The 27576-nt window shown below is 37.4% G+C and overlaps 1 protein-coding gene across 5 annotated transcripts; it reads right to left on the reverse strand.

Moving 5' to 3' along the window:
* Nucleotides 1-7: 7 nt before the first annotated feature.
* LOC106073615 (uncharacterized) lies at nucleotides 8-20494 on the reverse strand. 5 transcript variants are annotated; one of them, XM_056017747.1, is made up of 7 exons: nucleotides 20398-20494; nucleotides 20107-20188; nucleotides 18823-18919; nucleotides 10678-10843; nucleotides 7762-7818; nucleotides 2399-2564; nucleotides 8-1489 (listed from the first exon to the last, which is right to left on the reverse strand). In XM_056017747.1, exons 3-7 carry the CDS (start codon nucleotides 18842-18844, stop codon nucleotides 1472-1474), a joined length of 429 nt encoding a protein of 142 aa, XP_055873722.1. In that variant the 5' UTR covers nucleotides 18845-18919; nucleotides 20107-20188; nucleotides 20398-20494; the 3' UTR covers nucleotides 8-1471. The 5 variants fall into 5 exon arrangements, with proteins under 5 accessions (XP_055873722.1, XP_055873724.1, XP_055873726.1 ...); XM_056017749.1 differs by having other exon boundaries at nucleotides 20410-20479; XM_056017751.1 differs by having other exon boundaries at nucleotides 20107-20174; nucleotides 20398-20416.
* Between the last annotated feature and the right edge of the window lie 7082 nt (nucleotides 20495-27576).

Here is a 27576-nt window from a genome sequence, read left to right on the forward strand (position 1 = left end):
TCCCTTTCAGACCTTGCGATCTATAGGGCAGAGAATGTAATAGTTATTTTTGGCCCACGGTTAACGAGGGTGTCATGCGGCCAACACAATGACCAACCACCTTTACTTTCCTCAACTAAAGTCAGGTACCCATTAGAGTTGGGTGGACTCAGGGGAGCCCTAAAAATCCCCAAAATTAAAAAAAAAATCCATTCTTCACCTACATTCGAACCCAGGACCTCGGGTTCGGAAGCCAGGCGCTAACCCACTTTGTCCCTGTAAGTGTTATATCCATATGTTGGCCTATATGTAAACATCTTTTAATTTATTTAAATCTGTACTTCATTCAAGCGGGTATTCCCACTGACTTGTGCTCCAGATATAGACCAAATTTAAACTTGGGTTCATTATACTTTGAAGAATTATAACTGTTGAACCCGAGTTGACACTGTGTAGCTGTTATTATACTACATTCCATTCTCTACCTGTAGACAAACGAACCGCTATAGGCGTATTTTATCTTAACTTGTAAAGCTTGAAATTACTTGAATAACATCTTTTGTGAACAATATTAAATATTACTTTTATTAAAATGTAGACAAAATATACTTGTTATGAAATGCAATAAATATAGTAGACTCAAGTAATAATATAAAATGGAATTTTAAACAAAATCTAACTCACTACAACAACTATTCTTTTCAGTCTCACGTTCTGGAGTCGTCTCCCCTAACTAAGACCACTGACGACAATGACACCTATCTTGCATCATTCACAACCAATCGCTAACCTCTTCCCATCTTCACCGTAGAAACACACACACACACACACATTCCATAACAGTGGACAGTTAGGCAATTAGCAAATAGTTTTTCACAAAACTAGATCTATATATATTATAAAAAAACAATCGAATTTCTAGGGAAATCGATAGAGATGTTTTTTGAAATCTGTGTCCAGGTTCCACCCATGAATTTGCTAGGTGATAAAAGGAATTGTACAAATAATGTGTACGAACAATGAAACGTTTGACTGAAATTAGTGAATAATATGGATTAATCTGTATAGGTAAAACATAGTAAATAAATCAATAAACATGTAAAACAATTACTGAACTTAAACCAATCAATGCATTTCGTAAGACCTATGAATAATTATAAGATATTATTCATGAAGGTACAGACATTCAATTAAAACTCAACTACACACTATACAATAATCATACACACCTTCTCGATCTTATCTCTGAATCAACAGAATAAAGAAGAGTGCGGTATTTTACGTGACCTATATATTTTGCCTCATTCAACGCAGACAAAGCTGATGTAGTAATAGAAATAAGTCATTTCACTTACATATAAAACAAACAAATCCTTGTGCCAGAATAGATAAACGTTAGAACTAATGTGAAAATACAAATAATATGCTGGATTTCTTTTCTACAGAAGTAACATATGGCTTCGGAAGATCCTCGTGTAATTAAGTTTTCTTTTCAAGTCACTTCTGCAATCTGTTAGAGTAGAAGAACCTTAACCTCTGTATGATTGTCACCCTTCACTAAGCCTGTTTAGAAAGAAAGAAAAATTGTTATTGCCTAATAGTGTTGGATGTGGCTGAAAAGCATGAATCTCTTGCATACCAATCAAAAAGGGGGGGGGGGCAAGTTAGAAGGAGACCAGTCGTTATAGAACGCTTCAACACTAGCATGCTACGTCACAACCTGTGGGCAGTTTAGACCAATAACTCGTTGCCACGTCGTACCGACCTGTGACGGTATTGCCTGAAGGGTAATATATATTAACTTCTAAAAAAAACGACATAACTTTTTTGTGGACATCACTAACTGTAATTTTTATTACAGTATAAACACATTCAACTTGAGATTAAATGCAATAAATATAGTAGACTTTAGTAATAATATAAAATGGTATTCTGAACGAAGTCAAACTTCAAAAACACTTCTTTTCACTCTGTCGTATATAAGACCGATGACGACCATCCCATTTATCTTGCATCATTCTTCCCACCGTTACCATAGAAACACACGTCATAACAGCTACGTAGACCTCTACGTAAAAAAAAAAAAAGGAAAGTTACCCTTTCAGACGTTGCGGTCTATAGAGCAGATGTTTCTTTGGCCAACGGTTAACGAGCAGGGTGTCATGTGGCCAGCACAACGACCAACCGCCTTTACTCTCCCCAACTTAAGTCAGGTACCCATTATAGTTGGTTGGACTCAGGGGCGCCCTAAAAATCCCGAAATTCAAAATCACAGTCTTCACCAGGATTCGAACCCACGACCCCAGGTTCGGAAACCAAGCGCTGAACCACTCAGCCGCCGCTCCCCTAGACCCCTACGTGACCTAGATATATTGTTTTCATCACTGACTCAAAGTCGTTATCCGCCAGAATTACCTACCTTATAACTAAACATTTGATCCATGACCTTCATCGACATCGGGCCGTAGTCTCTGGCGGTGTAGCCGTCTATAAAGTAATCGTTTGCGATGGTTGTGATGGTTGGCGTTGGAGACGATGGTAGGTTGCGATGTAACCACGTAGGGTTGGAGGCTGGGTTATTAAACCTAGAAAAATGTAAATATATATTTATATATTATTGAAACTGTAGAAGTAGCGTGATCGTGGAATGTTGATTCACACCATTGTCTATTATACAATATTTGACAGGCATTTAAAAACAAAACTATGAACAACTATTTTAATCATTAAGGATTTCAATCATTCTCTTGCATCACCTGTGTCATCTACTCCAGCAGGGGCGATCTTCTTCAAAGTTGCTTTTGATTTAACTCTTTCTCTCCTAATTGACGATGACAACGTTATTTTGACTCCCATTAATAAACTAAATTGATTTTTGGATTTATAAACTTAAATTAGATTTGTGTAAAAAGAGCGTGCATTCTCCTATAATTCAATACCGGATATAACTTTTTCTGATAACAAATATTTTTTTTAATGATTTGTTTTATTTATTTACAATTTTATTTTTTAACAATTTATAGTAAGGTTTAATCCAGTACGAAGGGCACAGTCGATGTCTCTGTCGATAACTACGTACCACCCTTATGAAATCCTATCACCAACTGATTTTCTGTCTCCAAGTAGCCTCTAACCGAGTCTAACCCAACTAAGTCCTAGCGTCACTAGTCGCGTTTAAAATCTGTCCACTATGGTGCGTCTCTACATAAGCTAAAAATACTAACTAGCTAGAGAAAACCCACCACTGTATCGATGTGAGGTTTCAATTCTCTTAATGAGAATTTTTTTTAAAACGATAATAAGTATTTAATTTACATTTTTTTTCGAAGTGACCAAAGAAAAACAAAACAAGGAAAAAATGTGCTTTCCAATTAAAATGTTTAAAACATATGACAGTAGTAATTCCAGTGAGCATATGGGCCTACTACAACACAGACTACGGTAAGGATTGTACTGTTGGTATCAGAGCACACAGAGTTCATGTGTTTAATGTTCTGCTTATAATCACACCATTAACTGACGCCAACAAATGTTGAAATCATGAAAAGAAAAAAAAATGATAGTGAACAATAAGCAATTAAAAATGATAATAGCACCATAGAATATTCCTTTTCTTACAACTGTCCACAGAATAAAAAGCCTCTGATTATTCTTCGTGCATCAGAGCCATTAACATCAATATTACAACTTTAATTGCCTTGTCATTGTCCATTTTAATATGTCCTTATTACTATGGAAAACACAAACAAATGTGAAAGGTTTTGTAATATACACTTGTTAACCTTGTTTTTAAAAACGCTCTGTAAAATTTACATAAAAACATTTTAAAAAAAAAATCTGAGATGTTTGCAACAAAGTTTCTATTCTAACCAATGTCAAGGGCGCTACATTTAAATATCACTGTTACCAAGTTAATAAAAAAATAAAACGTTTGTGCTAGATAAATTGTGGACGGATAGAGAAGTAGAAGACGTGTCCAAAGGCTCTTTTATGCATCCTGCCGATTCATGCCATTAGATTTGCTGATAAAGCTGGCCTCTCCACCAACAGACAAAACATTCTCAAAGTTTTCACCCCCTTCCCCTTTGGTGTCGCTCCAAGACCTGTGCTTGAAACTAGTGAAACAATGCCACTAATCCAGGGGTGGGCAAATTACGGACCCGCGGGCCACATGCGGCCCGCCGAAGTGTTTTATGCGGCCCGCCGACACCTATAGAAATCAGGTGTGCCCACAGTATATACATATAAAAATGCAAATATTAAAAATAATATCAATATAAATTATTGAAACTTTCTCATTATAAACGTTTTAAGTAAACGAAGATTATGCTTATTGGCTATACATCAATACACTCAATTCAAAACACAATCTCTGAGTGTTTGGTAGGCTTGAAATAAGATGGCAAGTGTAACAACTGATGGAGCTCAATCTGTGACTGAGAAAAAAATTGTAATAAAAAATATCACAACCATAAACTCTAAACAGGAAAGTCTGCACAAAGCTGCATAAAATATCGAAATTTAACAGTTGCAAGCATAATAATGAAACTCACTGGAGCTAAGTGTGTTAACCACGGGTAGTTCCGATTTATGAACAAAATAATCAAATATATCTGCTAGCTTAGCATGGGAAAGGTAAATGAGATTTAAATCTCAAGGAAGAAATTGTTATGTTACTTGAAGGACATTGACTGTGACCTTGTTACCAATGTTTCCAATGAAGAATGGAAGACAGATTTCATGTTTTTTTATATCTGCTATTGCAATTGGTTGCTTACATATGAAATGCAAATGCATGTTAAATCTTTTCAAACAAGGCTCTCCCATTTCTACAGGCAAGCAAAAGAAAATAGTTTTGTCATTTTCCTTTGCTGAAAGATGAAACTATTTTTATTGAAATGAGATTAAAAGTACAACACTTATTAAGATACCTTAATTGTGCAATTTATAAAAGCAAATTTTAAGACATCAAGTACCAGTTTTCAATACCATCAGCTCACCACTTATCCCAGAAGCTATTTCAGCTCCAGAGGACATAACTCAAAGGAAAGAGAAGTTCCAGTCAGTACTATCACTGGAGTCTTATGGGTGCCAGAAGCTGTATTTCCACATTTTAAACAATTTGACGCTGTTCACACAATTTGGGTACACATACATCAGTTCTTCTTCTTCGTTCTCATTTTATATGTTGCAGGTTTCAGATCAATAATCCTATATATGAGATGAACCGCGCAGTGGCTTCCATATCAGGCGATTCTCCGAATAGTCTTTGGAGAGTCTTGCTTGGGTCTCTTGATTTAGTATGCACCATTCAAGGACATGGTCAGCATTCTCTGGTGATGCTCCACAAGGGCAGGTTTCACTCGTCCCGACATTTAACTTCCGGAATATATAATGTCTCATTCAGTGAACAAGGGTTTTTGTGTGGAAACTAAATAAGTATAATAACTGGTCAATGTTCACTGACTGTAATTTGACAGCCGTCATAGGGGCAACAACTAGTAAGATAGTTTCACAGTTCCGGAACATTATGCACGAGTGTAAAAAGTAAAATACTGCACATTAAGTACAACTATATATTTGTGGGGATATTGTGATATTAAAAGACAACAGCAATTTAAAAAAATTGTAAAACTGTTTTCAAAAATTGCTAACTTTTGTTGTAATTTTTCAACGTGGAGTGTGAAAGAAAAAGAAACGTGAATATATTACAGTGTCAATATGAATTAAAGACATTCTACACAGCTAGCTAGCTGTGTGTGTATATATATATATATATATATATATATATATATATATATATATATATATATATATATATATGCGGCCCGCCATTCCCAAACTTTTTTTAATGCGGCCCTCGATACAAAAAGGTTGCCCACCCCTGCACTAAGCCATTCATCTAACGACCTCAAATACTAGCACTGGAGACTTTCAATGCCTTCAAGCCCAGTACCAGTTTTGCATATACGTATCGGCCAGCATCAATAGAGTCTGGAAGAGCAGGCTACGGAGCCTTCGTTGAGTTAATTTCTACAGACTTAAAATTTTTGGATCATTTTGTTGTGTTTTCAGGTTTGTGGACACCAAGGCGACCTGAAGAGCTTTAAAAATCTTGGACTCTCGACTCGGCGAGGACATGTGAAGGCAACACAGATTGTTGTGGTGACTGATTCAAAGCCTGTACTACATGCTTTACAAAGACCTGGACCAAGGCCCCCATTCAACACTGCCATCATGGTTTCACGCAATATAAACCAACGATATGGCATCCTGGTAATAATGCAGTGTTTAAAAAGTCACATATGCTTGACAGGGAATACCGTTACAGAATCCTTGGCCCCCCAGGGAGGACTAACACCACCTACCGAGCAGGTTTTGAGTTTTCATCATGCTGTGGCTATAATAAAAAAATAGAAATGAAAAAAATGGTTTGAGTGCTGGAACTAATCACAAAAAGATCGCGAAGTCTAGGAGAACATGAGGCGAGAAGACCTCGGCTTTCCGTGGAAGAGAGGATTTGAACCTCTAAAGTCCTGTATGATGATCGTTCGCTCGGCCTCCGGCTCACCAAAACCCCACACTATCAAATGCATGACTAAATGCATGACTAAATGCATGACGCGTAGGACGTAATCATCTACTTTTTTAAAGTAACATCTGTATTATATAAGATAAGATATCAAATGTTGATTAAATAATTATCTAGGGTACCTACGGACAGAAGAGCCAATCTCTCATTGCCGACTTCTAGGTAACATCCCTCTCTTTGGTCAAGGGTCATAATAGGGCGCAAGATCTATATAAAACTGTATTGCTAAAATAATTACATTCCTGGAACTTTTTAGTTGCTATCAAAGGGATGTTACCGAATTTATATACCCGACAACATCTTCCAAAATCACTGAAGCTGACTTGTCCTCCTTGCGACATAGGCGGCCCCTAAGCATTGCTCGGGATCCTGGGAGAGTGTCATATCAGGGCCTAGAACGATGGGCTGACGTTGACATATAGGTCTCATATAGCGGGGCTCAACTAAGGTGCGGTGCCTGGAGCGGTTGCCCCACTCGCTAACCATAAGCCACCCGACCCCGCTTGCGAGTTATATTTGTTGTCAGAAAGGAAGAAAGATAAAGCTTTTATTCGCGCCTTCCGCTAAATTTAAAACTCCTAAATTAAAAACTCCAGTGGTGGACATTGTCAAAAACAATCTGCGGTCGACGTTCTCAGAAAACTCCTGTGGTCGACATTGTCCAAAAACTCCGTAATCGACATTGTCAAAAAACTCCGTAATCGACATTGTCAAAAAACTCCGTAATCGACATTGTCAAAAAACTCCGTAATCGACATTGTCAAAAAACTCCGTAATCGACATTGTCAAAAAACTCCGTAATCGACATTGTCAAAAAACTCCGTAATCGACATTGTCAAAAAACTCCGTAATCGACATTGTCAAAAACCTCCGTAATCGACATTGTCAAAAAACTCCGTAATCGACATTGTCAAAAAACTCCGTAATCGACATTGTCAAAAAACTCCGTAATCGACATTGTCAAAAAACTCATGTGGTCGACATTATCAAAAAAAAAAAAAAAAACTTCTGTGGTCAACATGTCGACATTTGTCCATTTTATTTTCGATAATAGCCTACCACTGTCAACACACCCGTCCCCCTTAATATTTAGTTTGTTAAATGAATCTCAGACTTTATAATCTCGCCTATAAAGATTTAAAAAAAAAAATAGATGCCAACATCAGTAGCTATGGTTGGAGCCAACTTACACTACGGGATTGATGGCGTTGTAGGTGTCAAAGTCTGAGTTGGCCACAGACACGAATCTATAACAAAAAAATAATTAAAGAAATTAATAAATCTTAAGTTTTTTAAAAATCTGTATGGAAAATACAAACTAATAATCAATAGGATAATATCGTTAAATAATAATAATAATAATAATAATCTTTATTATCCGTAAAGAAATTTGTCTTACAATTTGTGCATTACACCAAACAAAAAACATAACTATAAGAAACCAAAGTGTACATTCACACCAGACTCACTCATAATTTACATGTGACAAAGTTTATACCAGATTGTTCTTATTTAATGATTTGATTGCCAGGGGAACAAAAGAGTGTTTGTGTCTGTTTGTCTTTGCCATCGGTGTCTTGTATCTCTTTTGTGATGGTAAAATCACAAAATCCTGACACAAAGGGTGATTCTTTATTTCGAGGATCTTGTTAGCTTTTTTATAGATGTTTGTCTCAAACAACTGCCCAAATGGGGTTTGTTTTTTGCCAATGATTTTGCCAGCAGCATTTAGGATTCTATGAAGTTTATTTTTATTTTTAATGCTTAGATTGCCATACCAGGCAGTGATATTGAAACTTAAAATATTGCAGATGTGAGCGTGATAAAACATAGCCAAGGCCTTTTCGCTAACATTAAACGAGGACAGTTTTCGTAGTAATCGTAATCTTTGCTGCCTTTTTTGCTGATATAATCAGTATTTGCAGTAAAATTTAGTTTATTGTCTAGGATAGTACCAAGGTATTTAAAGGTTTGCACAATTTCAATAGTCTCTCCAGCTACAGACAATGACTTGGCAGAATTTAAGTTATTGGTTAACATGCATGACTAGATTGACCTATGTACACGCGTAGGAAGTAATCCTCTAATCTATAACCAATGTTTTAAGTATTTAAATATTATGGGTGCCCAAACTTCCGATTCAACAGAGAGATGGCGGTGGGTAGGATTCGAACCCGGGACTATCGAGACGTCATTCAAGGGCGCATGCATCACGATCAGGAAATTTGTGTGGTTGGTAAACGATATCAACCATCTTTACTTGCTGATGCATTGACAGAAATGGGCGAACTGATGTACGCCCTCAGAAAACAAGAAGTAATATTCCCAGGCTTTATCGGGGATCTAGCTAGAGACTCTCGATTCATTAGCTGAATGCTAAATGCTAATTGCATTGTTTAATAAGTTAAATAAAGTTCCACTTTCATACCTTGTGATCTATAGGTCAGTTGATGTAAAGGTTATCTTCTTCTGAGGCCAACGTTTAACAAGGGTGCCATGTGGCCAGCACAACCACAAACGCCTTTACGTTTCCCCAACTAATGTCAGGTACTCATTAGAGCTCGTCTTAATACTTAATAGTAATACATACATATATATATGGGAAGACAATACGAAGGAGTAGAAATAGAAGAGACTCTAATACTGGCAAAAGACAGCGGAGAGAAATGGTCGACAAATCGCGAATGATGCCCCAACGGTCCAATAGAGCTGTGATGTCCTAGCTATCTCCTTTCATTTGTATTTCTTAATAATACATGCTTGAGAAGACTGCGTGGACAAATCGCGAGTGATGCCCCGAGGGTCCAATAGAGCTGTGATGTCCTAGCTATCTCCTTTCATTTGTATTACTTAATAATACATGCATGAGAAAACTGCGTGGAGAAATGGAGGGGCCACTTAATAGTTGAGACAGAGGATTGGAGATACGGTCAACAAATCATGAGTGCTGCCAAAAAGGTCCACTAGGACTAGTCTAGTAATGACTTAACTATCCAGCCCGCCAAACTTCTGCCTAGAGTCTATTGAGTCCAGATAGAAGCCGCAGATGATTGGTTTTTTTAGACTTCAGGTTTATTTGCTGTTATGCGGGCCGTAGCCCTTGTGTCGAAAATAAAAATCTTCTCCAGATAGTAATAAGCTGAGATTCACTGTAATAGACTAAGGGGAATGTGTAGGTGAAGGTGAATAAAAAGCGAACTCCAAAATACAAGTTGAAATCACTGAATGTATGAATTATTCACTCAATGGTTTATTTCTTTAAATCTTTATTTATTTTCATAAGCATTTTGATCATTAACCATATCTATCTCGACAAGGCCAACGCAAGATTTTTTCGATTCAGAACCAGACACAACAGAATGAGACAACATATGTTCCGGAAGTCGGAACGAGCAAAACCTGCCCTTGTGGATCATCACCAGAGAATGCTGATCATGTCCTTCAAAGTTGCATACTATATCAAGAGGCTCGAACAAGACTCTGGCCTCAAAACCCTCCTATAGAACAAGAGTTTAGTATCCTAACAAGTGGCGCCCAACGGAAAAGGCAAGACCTGTACTTAAGGCAAGTACTAAACTCCTGTCTACTGACAGCCGAGATATGACTATTACTACAAAGTTTCTAGATCTAGATTTCTAGATCTATTAAGAGTGATTTAGTGAGCGTCATCTTGGCATCTAGAGAACTGCCTGATCTGGAAACCACTGCGCGGTTCATCTCATATATAGGATTACTGATCTGAGCCCTTCGACATGTAAAATGAGAACGAAGAAGAATTAACCATAGTACAGTTTGTTAAGTACTTTAATCTAGTTTTACTCTTTGAGGTCTGGTGGCTGAGTGGTAAAGCGCTTTGTTTCAGAAGGGATCTTGGGTTCGAATCCTCGTGAAGACTGCAATTTTTTAATGGCGGGATCTTTAGGGCGCTTTTGGGTCCACCCAGCTCTAAACAGGTTTTGGAAAAGTAAAGGCGGTTGGTTATACTGGTCAACTGTTGATCAACCGTTGGCCACAGAAGCAGATAACCTTTACATCACCTGCCCTATAGATCGCAAGGTCTGAAAGAGGAATTACATACTTTAAGTGATTTTATTATAAGTACACACCTGCCAGTCCTTGGTCGACTTTTGTTGTCCTTCCTTCGGGTCACAATGGAGGCAACGATTATGATGACGATGACCAGCATGACCAATAGACCAGTGCCCAGTCCAATCCCCAAGTACAACTTTTCTTCTGTCGGTCCTAGCATTGTGTGTTTGATATCCAGCGTTGCTAGGAAACAGTGATAGAGAAATAGTTTGCATGCTAGAAAGAAGATCTAAGTAGTAGCAATAGCTTAAATAAATTTTCTGTAACTATTGTTGTTTTTATTGTTTTATTTATTATGCAATTGTTTGCAGATAATCTGACTTTTGTTTTTTGAACTAATGCAGTTATTACATTTATGTAAATTAACAAAAGAAATATAATCTACATATATGTATACATATATAAAGGTTATATAAAGGGGATGTTACGGTCGTAGTACAGTATGGTGGGAATGACTAATGGTGCGAACGTGGTTATTGAATGGAAGAGAGATTAAAGAGAGGAAGCTGGAGAAATAGGAACATGAAGCCAGCGAAATAGGAACATGAAGCCAGTGAAATAGGAACATGAAGCCAGCGAAATAGGAACATGAAGCCAGTGAAATAGGAACATGAAGCCAGTGAAATAGGAACATGAAGCCAGTGAAATAGGAACATGAAGCCAGCGAAATAGGAACATGAAGCCAGTGAAATAGGAACATGAAGCCAGCGAAATAGGAACATGAAGCCAGCGAAATAGGAACATGAAGCCAGTGAAATAGGAACATGAAGCCAGCGAAATAGGAACATGAAGCCAGTGAAATAGGAACATGAAGCCAGTGAAATAGGAACATGAAGCCAGTAAAAGTGGAACATGAAGCCAGTGAAATAGGAACATGAAGCCAGTGAAATAGGAACATGAAGCCAGCGAAATAGGAACATGAAGCCAGCGAAAAAGGAACATGAAGCCAGTGAAAGAGGAACATGAAGCCAGCGAAATAGGAACATGAAGCCAGTGAAATAGGAACATGAAGCCAGTGAAATAGGAACATGAAGCCAGTGAAATAGGAACATGAAGCCAGTGAAAGAGGAACATGAAGCCAGCGAAATAGGAACATGAAGCCAGCGAAAGAGGAACATGAAGCCAGCGAAAGAGGAACATGAAGCCAGCGAAATAGGAACATGAAGCCAGCGAAATAGGAACATGAAGCCAGCGAAATAGGAACATGAAGCCAGCGAAATAGGAACATGAAGCCAGCGAAAGAGGAACATGAAGCCAGCGAAATAGGAACATGAAGCCAGCGAAATAGGAACATGAAGCCAGCGAAATAGGAACATGAAGCCAGCGAAATAGGAACATGAAGCCAGCGAAATAGGAACATGAAGCCAGCGAAATAGGAACATGAAGCCAGCGAAATAGGAACATGAAGCCAGCGAAATAGGAACGTGAAGCCAGCGAAATAGGAACATGAAGCCAGTGAAATAGGAACATGAAGCCAGTGAAATAGGAACATGAAGCCAGCGAAATAGGAACATGAAGCCAGCGAAATAGGAACATGAAGCCAGTGAAATAGGAACATGAAGCCAGTGAAATAGGAACATGAAGCCAGTGAAATAGGAACGTGAAGCCAGCGAAATAGGAACATGAAGCCAGCGAAATAGGAACATGAAGCCAGTGAAATAGGAACATGAAGCCAGTGAAAGAGGAACATGAAGCCAGTGAAATAGGAACATGAAGCCAGTGAAATAGGAACATGAAGCCAGTGAAATAGGAACATGAAGCCAGCGAAATAGGAACATGAAGCCAGTGAAATAGGAACATGAAGCCAGTGAAATAGGAACATGAAGCCAGTGAAATAGGAACATGAAGCCAGTGAAATAGGAACATGAAGCCAGTGAAATAGGAACATGAAGCCAGTGAAATAGGAACATGAAGCCAGTGAAATAGGAACATGAAGCCAGTGAAATAGGAACATGAAGCCAGTGAAATAGGAACATGAAGCCAGTGAAATAGGAACGTCAAGCCAGTGAAATAGGAACATAAAGCCAGCGAAATAGGAACATGAAGCCAGTGAAATAGGAACGTGAAGCCAGTGAAATAGGAACATGAAGCCAGTGAAATAGGAACATGAAGCCAGTGAAATAGGAACGTGAAGCCAGTGAAATAGGAACATGAAGCCAGTGAAATAGGAACGTGAAGCCAGCGAAATAGGAACATGAAGCCAGTGAAATAGGAACATGAAGCCAGTGAAATAGGAACATGAAGCCAGTGAAAGAGGAACATGAAGCCAGTGAAATAGGAACATGAAGCCAGTGAAATAGGAACATGAAGCCAGTGAAATAGGAACATGAAGCCAGCGAAATAGGAACATGAAGCCAGTGAAATAGGAACATGAAGCCAGTGAAATAGGAACATGAAGCCAGTGAAATAGGAACATGAAGCCAGTGAAATAGGAACATGAAGCCAGTGAAATAGGAACATGAAGCCAGTGAAATAGGAACATGAAGCCAGTGAAATAGGAACATGAAGCCAGTGAAATAGGAACATGAAGCCAGTGAAATAGGAACATGAAGCCAGTGAAATAGGAACATGAAGCCAGTGAAATAGGAACGTCAAGCCAGTGAAATAGGAACATAAAGCCAGCGAAATAGGAACATGAAGCCAGTGAAATAGGAACGTGAAGCCAGTGAAATAGGAACATGAAGCCAGTGAAATAGGAACGTGAAGCCAGTGAAATAGGAACATGAAGCCAGTGAAATAGGAACATGAAGCCAGTGAAATAGGAACGTGAAGCCAGCGAAATAGGAACGTGAAGCCAGTGAAATAGGAACATGAAGCCAGTGAAATAGGAACATGAAGCCAGTGAAATAGGAACGTCAAGCCAGTGAAATAGGAACATAAAGCCAGCGAAATAGGAACATGAAGCCAGTGAAATAGGAACGTGAAGCCAGTGAAATAGGAACATGAAGCCAGTGAAATAGGAACGTGAAGCCAGTGAAATAGGAACATGAAGCCAGTGAAATAGGAACATGAAGCCAGTGAAATAGGAACGTGAAGCCAGCGAAATAGGAACGTGAAGCCAGTGAAATAGGAACATGAAGCCAGTGAAATAGGAACGTGAAGCCAGCGAAATAGGAACATGAGGCCAGTGAAATAGGAACATGAAGCCAGTGAAATAGGAACATGAAGCCAGCGAAATTATTATGTCTACGTAATTTGTGATATTAATTAAAGTATTTTCTAAATTGGAACCTGAGAATATCTGTGTATTTTGGATCTATTTTTCAAGAGTCTTGTGTCGTAACAAGGGAATAATTCCGTACTTATAAACTATATTTACAAATAATGTACAAGTTATTCCCTGTAGTTGATATCATTAAAAAAATGGACCTTATTAACCAATCGTAAACAAACAACAATTAGCCGCGTGATAATATTGATAAAACAACGAAAAAAAAACTTTCACGTGATAGCCTGTGTGTATTACGTAATTTGTATAGAAGAGATAGAGAATCAAATGGCTAAATGTTGTTTGTTTACGATTGGTGAATGAGGTCCTTTGATAATTGATTGACTTGCATGGTGAAAGCATATGCAAGGCATGCATTATACGAAAACATTGGAGATTTGTTTTTCACATTTAATGTAGCATTCGTTTAGAGTAGATGATTTTAATGACCTCGTATAAAAAAACATTCTTGTTTTTTCTTTTTTTTTTTCTGTCAGTTTGTCCGACTGTCTGTCACGTTTAGATCTTAAAAACGTGATTTTCCCCATATCGTGCTAGTAAAAGCTGAATTTTTGTTTAAAGTAGACCCCCTTTATACATCCACTATATATACCCAAAAATACAACGAATTGACTAAAAGATTGCATCAGCTCTCATACGGATTCACACGAAATTTCGTACACATGCACCTATTCTTTCCTTGACAGATTCGCAATTCAAACACTGCTATTCGCGAAAAACCGCATACTTTCTATGAAATCTTTGCATTTTATTCTCGGTATTTCGCAGTATATATATTTTTAAAAAAGCAATGTCACACAAATTTCTTATTTTAAAGCATTTTGTTTCGCCTACGTATTTTTAATATGCCTTACGCCATTCCTTATAGACGTGGTCTAAATAAACAATCTAAACCAATGCTAATAGCGTGTTTACTTCAACAGGTAACATAACTTAAGCAGCAAGAATTACTATAACTTTTTACAATAGATAATGTAATTTTTGTAGAAACAAGTTAAATTAACTTTTATAACAAGAAGCAATATAACTTTGGCAGCAGCGGTTACTGTAGCTTTTAAAAGGAATGTAACATATGTAACTTTTATAGAAACAGTCAAAGTAACTTTTATATCAAGAAGCAATATAACTTTGACAGCAGCAGTTACTGTAGCTTTTGAAAGGAATGTAACTTATGTAACTTTTATAGAAACAGTCAAAGTAACTTTTATATCAAGAAGCAATATAACTTTGACAGCAGCGGTTACTGTAGCTTTTGAAAGGAATGTAACTTATGTAACTTTTATAGAAACAGTCAAAGTAACTTTTATATCAAGAAGCAATATAACTTTGACAGCAGCAGTTACTGTAGCTTTTGAAAGGAATGTAACTTTTAAAGAAACAGTCAAAGTAACTTTTATATCAAGAAGCAATATAACTTTGGCAGCAGCAGTTACTGTAGCTTTTAACTATGTAACTTATGTAACTTTTATAGAAACAGTCAACGTCACTTTGACAGCACTTGCCTAGATGTGTCTATGCGTTACATTTTGCTCGTGTGTACACAAGGGCTCGCTTGACACAGTAAATGTGTTTGCCTAGAAATCACGCTCTACTGAGGGACTCCGCAGCGCCAGCGGAAACTGGTTTGTTTTTGAACATCCATTTTTTTCCGGTTAAAGTTTTTAATCGCTGGTGATCAATAACGTAGAACGGGGCTTGGTAGCTGAGAGATAAAGCGTCTGACTTCTGAACCGAGAATGTCCCGGCTTCGAACTTAAGGTGGTTCGAATCCCACTTAAAGGACAGTGATTTTTAGCTTTGGGATTTTAAGTCCACCCAACTGTAGCTTGAGGGTGAAAAGTAAAGGCGGTGGTCGTTATGCTCGTCACATGACACCAGGCCCATTAACCTTTGTCAAAAGAAACAGTTGATCTTTACATCACCAAGGGCCGGCCTTAAATAACTCATGACCCCCAGACGAAGTAAATTTTGGGGCCCCTAATGAAACAAAAATACAAAAAAAATAAACGCCGTAGTAAATTTATGCAATTTATTCAAAGCTAACCTGTATTTAAATGTAAGCCTATAATAAACTGAAAGTCATATTAACTAACACACACTAATTACAGTCATACCGCACCATAAGCTATTTAACAATACTCCTGCAGATGTCATAAACTTTCTTATCTTATCTTATATGATACAGACGTTTCTTTAAAAAAAGAAGATGATTACTTCCTACGCGTCATGCGTTTAGTCATGCATATTAACCAATGACTTAAATTCTGCCAAGTCACTGGTTTTCCTGGCTAGCTCAGGCAACCCATTCCATGCTCTAATAGCACTAGGGAAGAAGAAGCATTTGTACACATTTGTCCTAGCAAATGGAACGAGAAATATGCCTTTATCTTGGTGTCTTTTTGAGTATTTTATTAATTTATTTTTTTTTGTATTTGAAGATTATGGTTCAGTGTTTTATGTATAATTGCTACTTTACTTTTAAGTCTTCTATCCTGAAGGCTTTCTAAATTTAGTGATTTCACTAATGGCGTTACTGTAGTCAAATGTGAAAATTCTTTTGTTATAAATCTCACTGCTCTATTTTGTGTCTGTTCCAGTTTCTTAATGTTTTCTTGAGTTGAAGGGTCCCAAACAGAGGATGCTTATTCTAATAATGGCCTAACCAAGGTTAAATAACATTTTAGTTTATGTTCTTATTTGATTTATAGAAATTTCTTTTAATAAATCCTAATGCTTTGTTGAAATTTTTGATAGTTTCATCAATGTGGAGACTCAAATAAAGTGCCCACATTTTCAGCAAAAGATAGCAACAGGAGCCCTCTAAAATATGCAGTCTAAAAAGTGTTCAGGTCTGAACTCAAAGTAGAGCCAGGCTAATTAACATAGAGCTCTTTTATGTTTAAGAATTTATGCCAAGTTTTTCATTTTTTTCTAAAACAAAAAAAGTATTTTGAGCCCTATGCCACGCCCACACCAATCAAAGGCCCTAGGCGGCTGCCTAGTATGCCTATGCCTAATGCCGACTCTGCATCATCTGTACTACAAGTACCCACCCCGTCTGTCTAGAGGTGTGGTACTTACACTTTTATTCGACAATACCAATCGTTTGCAGTTTATCGCAATAAGAAATTGTAGATATTCCTTAAACTACATAACATTCATAGTGATTAGGTAGTCAGTCACAATTATACACACTTTGATACTAATCTTCAACTACCATTTTAGAGCCCAAAAGATCCGTACTGAGGTTTATTCCCTTGCAGCTAAGTTCAGGAAACAAGCAGTGACTCCTCAGGATTCCCTTATTTCGATAAAGGCATGAGGCCCCCTTACCCCTATTCCAGGGGGTCGGACTGGGTGTCGAGATCGGCCTGGGCATTTCTATTTCATCCTGCTCCTAAATTGTATAGTATATAATGGGCATCCAGTTCTAGGTCTACCTGTCCTCAAAATCATTAAGTTTGATAATGTATCGATAGCTGTACACATGCATACAGTGTCTATCAATACTTCACTCATAGGGCCCCTTTTTTAAGAGAATACTAGAAAACCTTTTAACAATTTAACACGTGCCATAGTGACATCCAAGCGGCCCTTATCTTATAAAATACAGAGGTGATTTTAAAAAAAAAGACCATTACTGTGGTCCTATTGGCCCATACAGGCACAGGACATTGGCACGAATGCCCATTTAGCCAGTCCGCCCCCTGCCCTTTACCATTTGCTTAGAGGGATGTGCATTTTAGGTAATTTTTAAGTAAAATATTACGTATTTTCATTTATGGCGGATAACTATAAATAATTTCTCATTAGTGTATCCGGTGAACAGAAGATGGAATTGTTCATTAATTAATATGTAAATTAGGACGTACACGATAATCTTGCACACTTTTAAGCCCCGTTGAATCAAATTTGTAGATCCCTTCATTTTTATCACAAACTTATGTGTATTTATTTCCAACAGTGATTTTTTGATATGGTGTCAATGATATTGCGTAGAATCGAAATTTTACTTTAAAAATCTCCAGTTGAAAACTTTTTTATGATGCTTAAAAATTGTTTTTGTTAAAGATGCTTTTTTATGTAGACATTACCAATCATTTTTCAAACACAAATAGAAAGTATTTATTTTCAGGTTTTATCACTATTTATCCTTACTAACTACATATTTTGTTTGAGGCATTGCAACAATATATGATCACAAAACCTGACACGTTTAGGATTCGAAGCATAAACGCATCAATTAGTTTGCATCATTCATGTAATTAAATTTCTAAAAGTTCTATGTACAAGTTATTTCCCTTATTCAATATTAAACAAAATAATTGACTAATTGAGTATTTGTGTTTATTGATTGATGTTTTGTTAGGTACTTGTTAGGTAATTGTTGAAAGTATCAACTTGATCGGAGAATGCGTGAGGGAGAATCAGCGTTAACAATTACTAAAGGTGACTAAACCCAACAAAAGTAATCATAACTGTGAAAACTGAAGTGTTAGTTTCCCTTGTTGCTATTAAACAAAATAATGAATTACCAGTAATTAATTGTCTAATTGGTTAATGTTTTTAAAATTGATTCATGTCTTGTTCATGCCAATGAATAATTGTGTGAAGTTTCAACTTGATTCGAGAATGAATGTGGGAATGAAAAACGTGTACACACTTTTACGAGACAGACAGACAGACAGACAGAGTGAGTTGATATAAGCTTTCTAACAGCATTAACAGTTTTTATCATGTGACAGATAAAATCATAAATTTCATTAAGTAACCCAGTCCTCAGTTGTATGTTAAGCCTAAACCTATACATGTCAACAATCATTTCCAATGCACTTCTAAAAGACAATATACAATATTCAAGAAACTCGATATTCCTACAGAATCAACAAAAAAAATCTCTTGAAAGAGTTGTAAAAAGCGAATAAAAAATTACCATTTCCGGTCAAATTGGCCATGGCAACGAGCGTATCTTGTTATGACAGTCTGGGTTTGGAGATTATTCCATTCATCTCTTGCACCAAGTCAGCATTCTGAAACATTAAGTGATAGCCATTTTATGTCTTGTGTTAGGTCTTGTATTAGGGTCTTGTGTCAATAGTCTTAACCACTTCTAAGACCATCACATTGAATATCTGATGGCGCGTGTTACGGTTAGGACAGGAGGGTCTCGTCAGCCTTGTCTAGGAGAAGGGAAGCTCTGAATTCAAACCTCTACTGTTTTGCAGCTATACCCAAACACGGGAAATGCTTCGGGAGTCAACCCTGAGGAAAATGTAGGAGCCGGTGACACTTAGGCAGCTTGCAGCAGTCAGTGTTACTCCCTAACAGAGTCTGCGACACCGCTCATCCCAAACTATATCCGTCATTGCCCTTCCTTTAGACATATCGAGCTGAGTGGGACAAAAAAGGGGAACTGCTGTGTGGGTGACATCTTTAAGGACATAATTAACGCTCTGACATTCTTCGTTATTTCTGTAAGATAACCCATAGTCGCTTCACCACTTAACTAGCACATAGGTGTTTTCAGCCTTTATGTGGTGTTGATACATTTTTTATTATGGAGTCATCATTCTTAAAGACATGCCCCGTGAAGAAAAATTAACAAGAAACAAGTTAGAAAACAAAAAAAACAAAAAAAAAACAAAAAAAAAACAACAAAGCTTATACAAAGTGTGAGGTATCAATTAGTTTCATGCTTACATTTGCAATATTTTAAGTTTTAATATCACTGCATGAGCAGTAAAAATAAACTTTAAAGAATCCTAAATGCTGCTGGGAAAGTCATTGGCAAAAAAACAAAACCCATTTGGGCAGCTGTTTGAGAAAAAAATTCATAAGAAAGCTAAAAAAGACCTTAAGTCATTGGTTAATATGCATGACTGAATGCATGACGCGTAGGACGTAATCATCTTCTTTTTTGAAGTAACGTCTGTATTATATAAGATAAGATAAGATGACCTAAACTCCGCCAAGTCACTGGTTTTCATGGCTAGCTCAGGCTCAATGCTCTAATAGCGCTAGGGAAGAAGGAGCTTATGTACAAATGTGTCCTGGCATATGGTATGTGGTGTACATCTTTATGTCTTTCAGAGTATTTTATTAAATTTTGTTTTTGTATGTGAAGATTATGGTTCAGTGATTTATGAATAATTGCTACTAATATAGAGTTAATAAATCATAGTAATTATGTTCCTTCCAAGTCTAGAAGAACTCTCACCTTGTTGTACTTTCAGCAAAATCTTCTTTTTGAATCCATTCCCACAAGTTTTAAAGATGAACCCAAAGCTTGTGTATTAGATCTAAAAACCAAAGATGTAAATGTTGATTAAATTCTTCAACACAAAGTATTAAGCAGTCAAACAATCAGCATTAGAAACTATAACAAAAAACACCTTAAAAAAAAACAAAAAAAACAACTAAAAACAACTTGAAAGTTAAAAACGAAAAACGTCTTTAAAATAGCTGGCAGTAATGAATTCTGTCTTTATGACTGAATAATTAAACACACCTATAACTTTACCTACGCAGGTAGCCAATAGCTCCTCAAAAGTGATCAACACACACACACACCGACACACACGCCCTGGCATTGGCCAACCCGAGTTAGTCAATGTACACACGAGAGCATCAGCACTGCGTCTCATACATCTTAATTAAGTTGGTCTCCCCCCCATAAATCAAACAGTAGATGCTTCGACATCTTCAAATAGACTTACAAGTGTGCCAGCTTTTCAAGCATTTTACTCCTCTCAATATCTTTAAGTGAAGAAGATGAAATTTAAATACAAAATAAATTAAAAGAAAAAAAAAACCTAGCAGAATAACGTAGTTGGGAGATTTAAAGTGTAGGCCGGTTAAATCTATGAAAATTAATTACTCATTGTAAAAGTATTTATTCCTTTCAGGAAAAAAATATAATGTCCCTTTTCAAATTTTGCGATATCAGCTTAGGCCTAAGTGTCTGTATATGTTGATACATTTGTTCATCTGACGATGAACAAATGTATCATGTAGCAAGCACAACGACCAGCTGCCTTTATTTGGCAGAATTTAAGTTATTGACTAGCAGGGCCGGTCCTAACAATTGCGGGGCCCTATGCGAAACTGATGGCGCGGGGCCTAGTCTGGGTCGGAGTAAGGATAGTAAGTGAAAATTAAGATTTTGTATTAGAAAAAAAAATCGACTTTACTACGTACAAAATTGCGATCAAATTAACTTTACTTTACGAACCTTGCAACCTATGGCATATTTATATGCCAGTGACTATAAAAGTAAATAAAGTATTGGAACTTCCGATTCAGGTGAAAATTAGCCCGATTATTACATTTTATTACATGAAAGCTGACAATACCTTTTTTCTTTTATCGCGCGTAAGATTGGCGTTTTCCGACAATTTTGTCTAACTTTCAGATTTTTATGAGTTTTCATGAGATTTTAAAACATTCAGATTTCATGGAATTTTTCGTATACATTTTGCAATTAAATAATTACACCCTGAATTATCGCGGGGCCTATGAAAGCGTGGGGCCCACTGCGACCGCATAGGTTGCAGTGGCCTAAGACCGGCCCTGTCAATGACTAGCATCTATGACTAGATTGACTTAGGGACACGCATAGGAAGGAATCATCGTTTTTGAAGCAACGTCTGTATTTTATAAGATAAGATAAGATAAAGATAAGATAAAAGATAATATAAAAGAAAATATAAAAACTATATTATTAAAGATAAGATACAAGATACGATACAAGATAAGATACAAGATAAGATACAAGATAAGATACAAGATAAGATGATAAGATAAGATAAGATAAGATAAGATAAAATATAAAAACTATAATATTAAAGATAAGATACAAGATACGATACAAGATACGATACAAGATACGATACAAGATACGATACAAGATACGATACAAGATAAGATACAAGATAAGATACAAGATAAGATACAAGATAAGATAAGATAAGATAAAAAGAAAATATAAAAACTATAATATTAAAGATAAGATACAAGATACGATACAAGATACGATACAAGATACGATACAAGATACAAGATAAGATACAAGATAAGATACAAGATAAGATACAAGATAAGATACAAGATAAGATAAGATTTTTTAGTATTAGAAATGCTCTTAACCTGGATTGGGTATCATGACCTCTACGAAGAGAAGCGCTTTACTTATCGGTCACAGTGCAGCTTTTTTTTTCCTTTAGTAATCCAGCTTTTAAACAACTATATAAGGTATTAAAACGAAAAAAATAGAACATCTTTAAAGTGAACTCCTCGACACTCCTTGAAGACATTCATTTATGTCGACTAGTTCAAAGATCTCTAACAATCCCTAACCAGAGCTGTCTTTAGAAAAACAAATAGGTCACGCCTGTAGGAAACTGATTGATTTCAGTGACTGTATATAATATACAGCAGTGTTTTCCAAATGTTTTACGTAACGGAACACTTTTCACGTTATGATTATTTAGAGCAGCGGTTCTCAACCTATTAGGCTCGGCGACCCCTTTTTACGATCCCCCACTCTGCCGCGACCCCCCCCCCCCACACACACACACATACAGCAATAGAGGAATAGACAATAACAATCCATATTTTCGATGGTCTTAGGCGACCCCTGGCAAATCGTCAATCGACCCCCAAGGGGGTCGCGATCCACAGGTTGAGAACCCCTGATTTAGAGGAACACTTTGCTTACTTTCTTAGAGAGATTAATTTACGTAGTGGCATACTAGTTATATGTTCCAGTAGCTCGTGGAACACAGGACTCTAGCGTACCGCGGAACACAGTTTGGGATACACTGTGTATACAATATACCCTCATCTACTCAGGCTTTTTCTCTCTTCCTTTTTTTTTGGCCATGACCTCATGCAGTGGCGTCACTAGAGTTGGTGTCACTCGGTGCGGACCGCATCCCACGCATCACCCTAGTGACGCCACTGATTTTGTGTACTTGTTAGGGCGCCTCTGAGTCCACCCAGCTCTAATGGGTACCTGACATTGTTTGCGGGGAAAGCAAAGGCGGTTGGTCGTTGTGTTGGCCACATGACACCCTCGTTAACCGTAGGCCACAGAAACAGATGACCTTTACATCGTCGGCCTTATATATCGCAAGTTCTGAAAGCGGAACTTGTCTTTTATTATTTAATTGAACAAAGGAGTGCTCAGTGGAGTAGCTAGGGTAGGGGAGTGAGGTGTAGAATTAAATATCCCCCCCCGGGGGGCACTAAATAAGTGTATTTTACATTAAATATTACGCAAAATGCAAGCCACCCCCCCCTCCAAAGAGATCAAGCCCCCAGTGCCCCAAAATGATGGCGAATTCTTAGCTACGCCACTGGGAGTACTTGTGTCTGTTTTTGTAGTCTGTGTCTCAAATCTTCTCATGTAATAGTAGCATTTTAAAATCGCCACTCTAAATCTGTTGATTTATTTTTCTTTTCAACTGCATCAGCAATTTGCTGATTCTCAGGATTAGCGGGAAGAAAACAAAAGGAGCCTGATAGTTCTTCTTATATTAACCATTGCACAGCATGTCAAAGCTCAATAAGGGAACTAAATCCATATATACATCCACATCTCTTTACGAATTATAAACGCTACTGTGTATCAGTATCAAACAAAATAATTAATCACCAATAGTTAAGTAACTAATTGCTTGTTGTTGGTTTTTTAAATTCATTCATGTTTTTTCAGGTACAATGAATATATGCGCAGATTTTTTTCTTTAATCCGATTATGGGAAACGGAAGAAAAAAAACGAAGCAGGACGTTTTGGTTCAGCCGTTTTGGTGCGACCGTTTTGGCGCAGCCGTTTTGGTGCGATGAACGTTTTAGCGCAGTCGACGTTTTGGCGCGAAATGTTTAGATTGTGATGATTTGTGTTTCTTTATTGCCCAATATTTATCGATGATGTATTATTAATATTCTTTCTATACAATCTGTATCTTTGTCTTCTTATCACTGAAACAATTTAGCTCTTTCTTTCCTAATTGACGATACCAGCGTTGATTCCACCACAATGTGGTAAATGATTACGGAGAGAAAGAGTTAAAACTTCAACTTCAACTAATGGATCAGCAACTGTCAGCATAACACAGGAACCAGTTACAATGCAAGGACCCCGGCTAACCAGCTTTCACCTAATTTATACTTTGCTAAACCGTACTTTCCAGAATCCTAGAAACTTCTATTCTAAATAGTTTATCAATTATGACCTTCTAGAAACTGACGTAGGCGATTTTTTATCCTGACCTCTTTCCCTGATTGGATGATTATCATTAACGCGTGTTTGTTCTGTGGCTTCTTTGACCTGACCTCGGTTTCTAGAAACAGGTCGAATTAGGTCACAGTATCGATTCTTGACAAGTAGAGCCTCATTTTTAGACCTTGCGATCTATGGTGCAGATGATGTAAAGGTCATCTGTTTATGTGGCCCACGGCTAATGAGGTTGTCATGAGGCCAGCGCAACGAACAACCGCCTTTACTGTTCCCCAACTAATGTCCCGCCCATTAAATCAGAGCGGGCCTCATTGGAGCCCCCCTATAAAGGTCCCTAAATTTAAAATAAATCACAGCTTCGCCAGAACTTTAACTCTGGACACCTCGGTTGGGAAGACAGGCTTTTCCTCAATGTGCCACCGATAATTGGGTTACATTAAAATTACACGTTTATATTAATGGATGTTATATTAATTATTAATTAAACTTGCAGTCTTTTGATTTAGAGACAGCTACATGGAATCCATCAAACAAAATTGTTATCATAGTTAAAATATATAATTATTTTTATTAAAATCAAAATAACTCTAAGAACAATCTTTACATTTCCTGCTGTTGATATAAAGATAGTTCCCTGTTTTGTTAAATCTACTTGTTTAAAACTATCAAGTTGAAGTCTTGATTTAAAAAAAAGACATTTATCAAGAAATAAAAACAAATTAGTAGGTTAAAATAATATTCAAAGTGTATAACTATTAGAGCACCACTCATCGCCTCCCTTTAAATGGACATATAAATCAGTATTTCCCAAACTTTTGACATATGTGTATCCCAGGTACCCCTGTTATATGTTTTGAAAATCCAAGTACCCCACCCCTCCTCATTGACCCGCCTGAGAAGGATGATATTGTTTGGGCTGAGATTTCAGATCATCATAATTGGTTCCCAGGTTGTTAATTTTAATCTGAGATGCGTTTCCGCGTCCGATAGTCTGTCCCTTTATTTTGACTTCATGTCTAAAAATAAAGCTTGTCTTTGAGTCGCAAGATTAATGAGGAATGCAGTACTTCCTGTGGCTGCACAGCCCCAGCTGTGACCTACATACTTTGCCACATCTAGTACCGTCATAACTATTGTCCACCGGTGATCGATATAGATTAACTTTTCCCAAATTAATGCCAGTTACCCTTAGAGCTGGCTGGTCTCATGGGCGCCCAAAGATACCAAAATTAAAAATCCCAGTCTTCACCAGGATTAAAACCCTGGATCCTCGGTTCGCAAGCAAAGCGCTTTAACAATCTACCATCGCGACTTCTATGTAATATAAAATCTCTCCCTTTGATTAAAAAAAAAACAGCCACCACCAAGGATAGAAACAATATAGAGGAAGAGAGAGAGAGGGACAAACAGAGAGAAAGAGAGAGAGAGAGAGAGATAAAAGGGGAAAGAAGGGGATTTTAGGGGAAATAGATCTACAAATATAATAAATTATTCTGGTTCTCTCCCTTTGATTAAAAAAAAAAACAGCCATCACCTAGGATAGAAAGAATAGAGAGGGAGAGAGAGAGAGAGAGAGAGAGAGAGAGAGGGAGAGAGAGAGAGAGAGATAACAGAGAAAGAAGAAGATTTCAGGGGAAATAAATCTACAAATATAATGAATTATTCTTGTTCTCTCCCTTTGATTAAAAAAAACAGCCACCACCTAGGATAGAAACAATAGAGAGGAAGAGAGAGAGAGAGACAAACAGAGAGAGAGAGAGAGAGAGAGAAATAACAGGAAAAGAAGGGGATTTCAGGGGAAATAAATTACAAATATAATAAATTATTCTTGTTGTCTCCCTTTAAAAAAAAAAAAAAAAACAGCCACAACCTAGGATAGAAACAATAGAGAGAGAGAGAGAGACAAACAGAGAGAGAGAGAGATAACAGAGAAAGAAGGGGATTTCAGGGGAAATAAATCTACAAATATAATGAATTATTCTTGTTCTCTCCCTTTGATTAAAAAAAAAACAGCCACCACCTAGGATAGAAACAATAGAGAGGGAGAGAGAGAGAGAGACAAACAGACTGAGAGAGAGAGACAGACAGAGAGAGAGAGAGAGAGACAAACAGACTGAGAGAGAGACAGACAGAGAGAGAGAGAGAGAGAGACAAACAGACTGAGAGAGAGACAGACAGAGAGAGAGAGAGAGACAAACAGACTGAGAGAGAGACAGACAGAGAGAGAGAGAGAGAGACAAACAGACTGAGAGAGAGAGAGATAACAAGGAAAGAAGGGGGATGACAGACGTAGAGTTAAAAGAGTTAAAGTGAGAGGTATATTTTAATAAAAAGAGGATATATAAAGAATGAGATTCGCACTGCGGCACTGGTTAAAAATGAGATGAATGGTAGATTTCAATCGCCCGGATCTACTGTTCATCGATAAAAAAGAAAAAACCGCTACCATTATCGATATCGCCGTACCACTGTCTCATAATTTTAGAAAAACTGAGATAGAAAAACAAAGAAAATATGGGAACCTAGGCTTGGAGATTAAGCGTCTATGGAAATTATCCAAAATAACAATATACCCCATTGTTATATCAACCGAGGGGGTAATAACAACTGACCTCACAGACACCTTCAAGGCCCTTAACATTCCTAGGAACATCTTCCTTGCCTGTCAGAGGGCGGTACTGCTGCAGACCTGCCACAACACCAGAAAATTCCTCAGTGGAAACTGTTGAAGGGACTACGATGAATTTTGTTTCTCTTCAGCGAAACTCGACCCTGGCAGCGCCAGAGAATGACTACTCGTTCATTTATAACATAATAATAATAATAATACTAATAATAATAAGGCTTGTCGTCGAGTCCAAAAATTAATGAGGAATGCAGTATTTCCTATGGCTACGAAGCCCTAGCTGTGACCTACATATTTTGCCAAATTCATATCATAATAATTTACTGCATTGCCTCCAGCTTGCCCAAAGTATTTTTTAAATTGATAATTATCTCGCGCTGACCAATACCACTCTTTAAACTAAATGCATTCCACAGTGGCACAGTAGTCTGATACGGCCGTGAACAACATATAGCCGTAGGTTTTATATTCGGAGTTTCCATCTCCTAGACTAACTGCCGGCCAAAGCTATAGAGCCCAGTCTGCCCATTGGCCGAATCGCTGATTTAGGTAGGATGCATCGACAAATTAGAGCCTATTATTATTATAGCTATTGGAATAGGTAATAAAAGCTTAATTTGCTTATTTTATGCTTGGAAGAACTTAAAGTCGACAAGAGATCTCAATGGAAAATGTTTTGCAGTAGACCCTCCCGTGTTATCCTACTAAGAACAGCCGCAGCCTTCTCCCCGCACACACACTTAAAGCAATAGAAGAGTAGACAATAACAATCCATATTTTGGATCGTCTTAGGCGACCCCCTTGCAAATCGTCAATCGAC

The sequence above is a fragment of the Biomphalaria glabrata genome, chromosome 18 (assembly GCF_947242115.1).
Source record: "Biomphalaria glabrata chromosome 18, xgBioGlab47.1, whole genome shotgun sequence".
NCBI classification, from domain to species: Eukaryota; Metazoa; Mollusca; class Gastropoda; family Planorbidae; genus Biomphalaria; species Biomphalaria glabrata.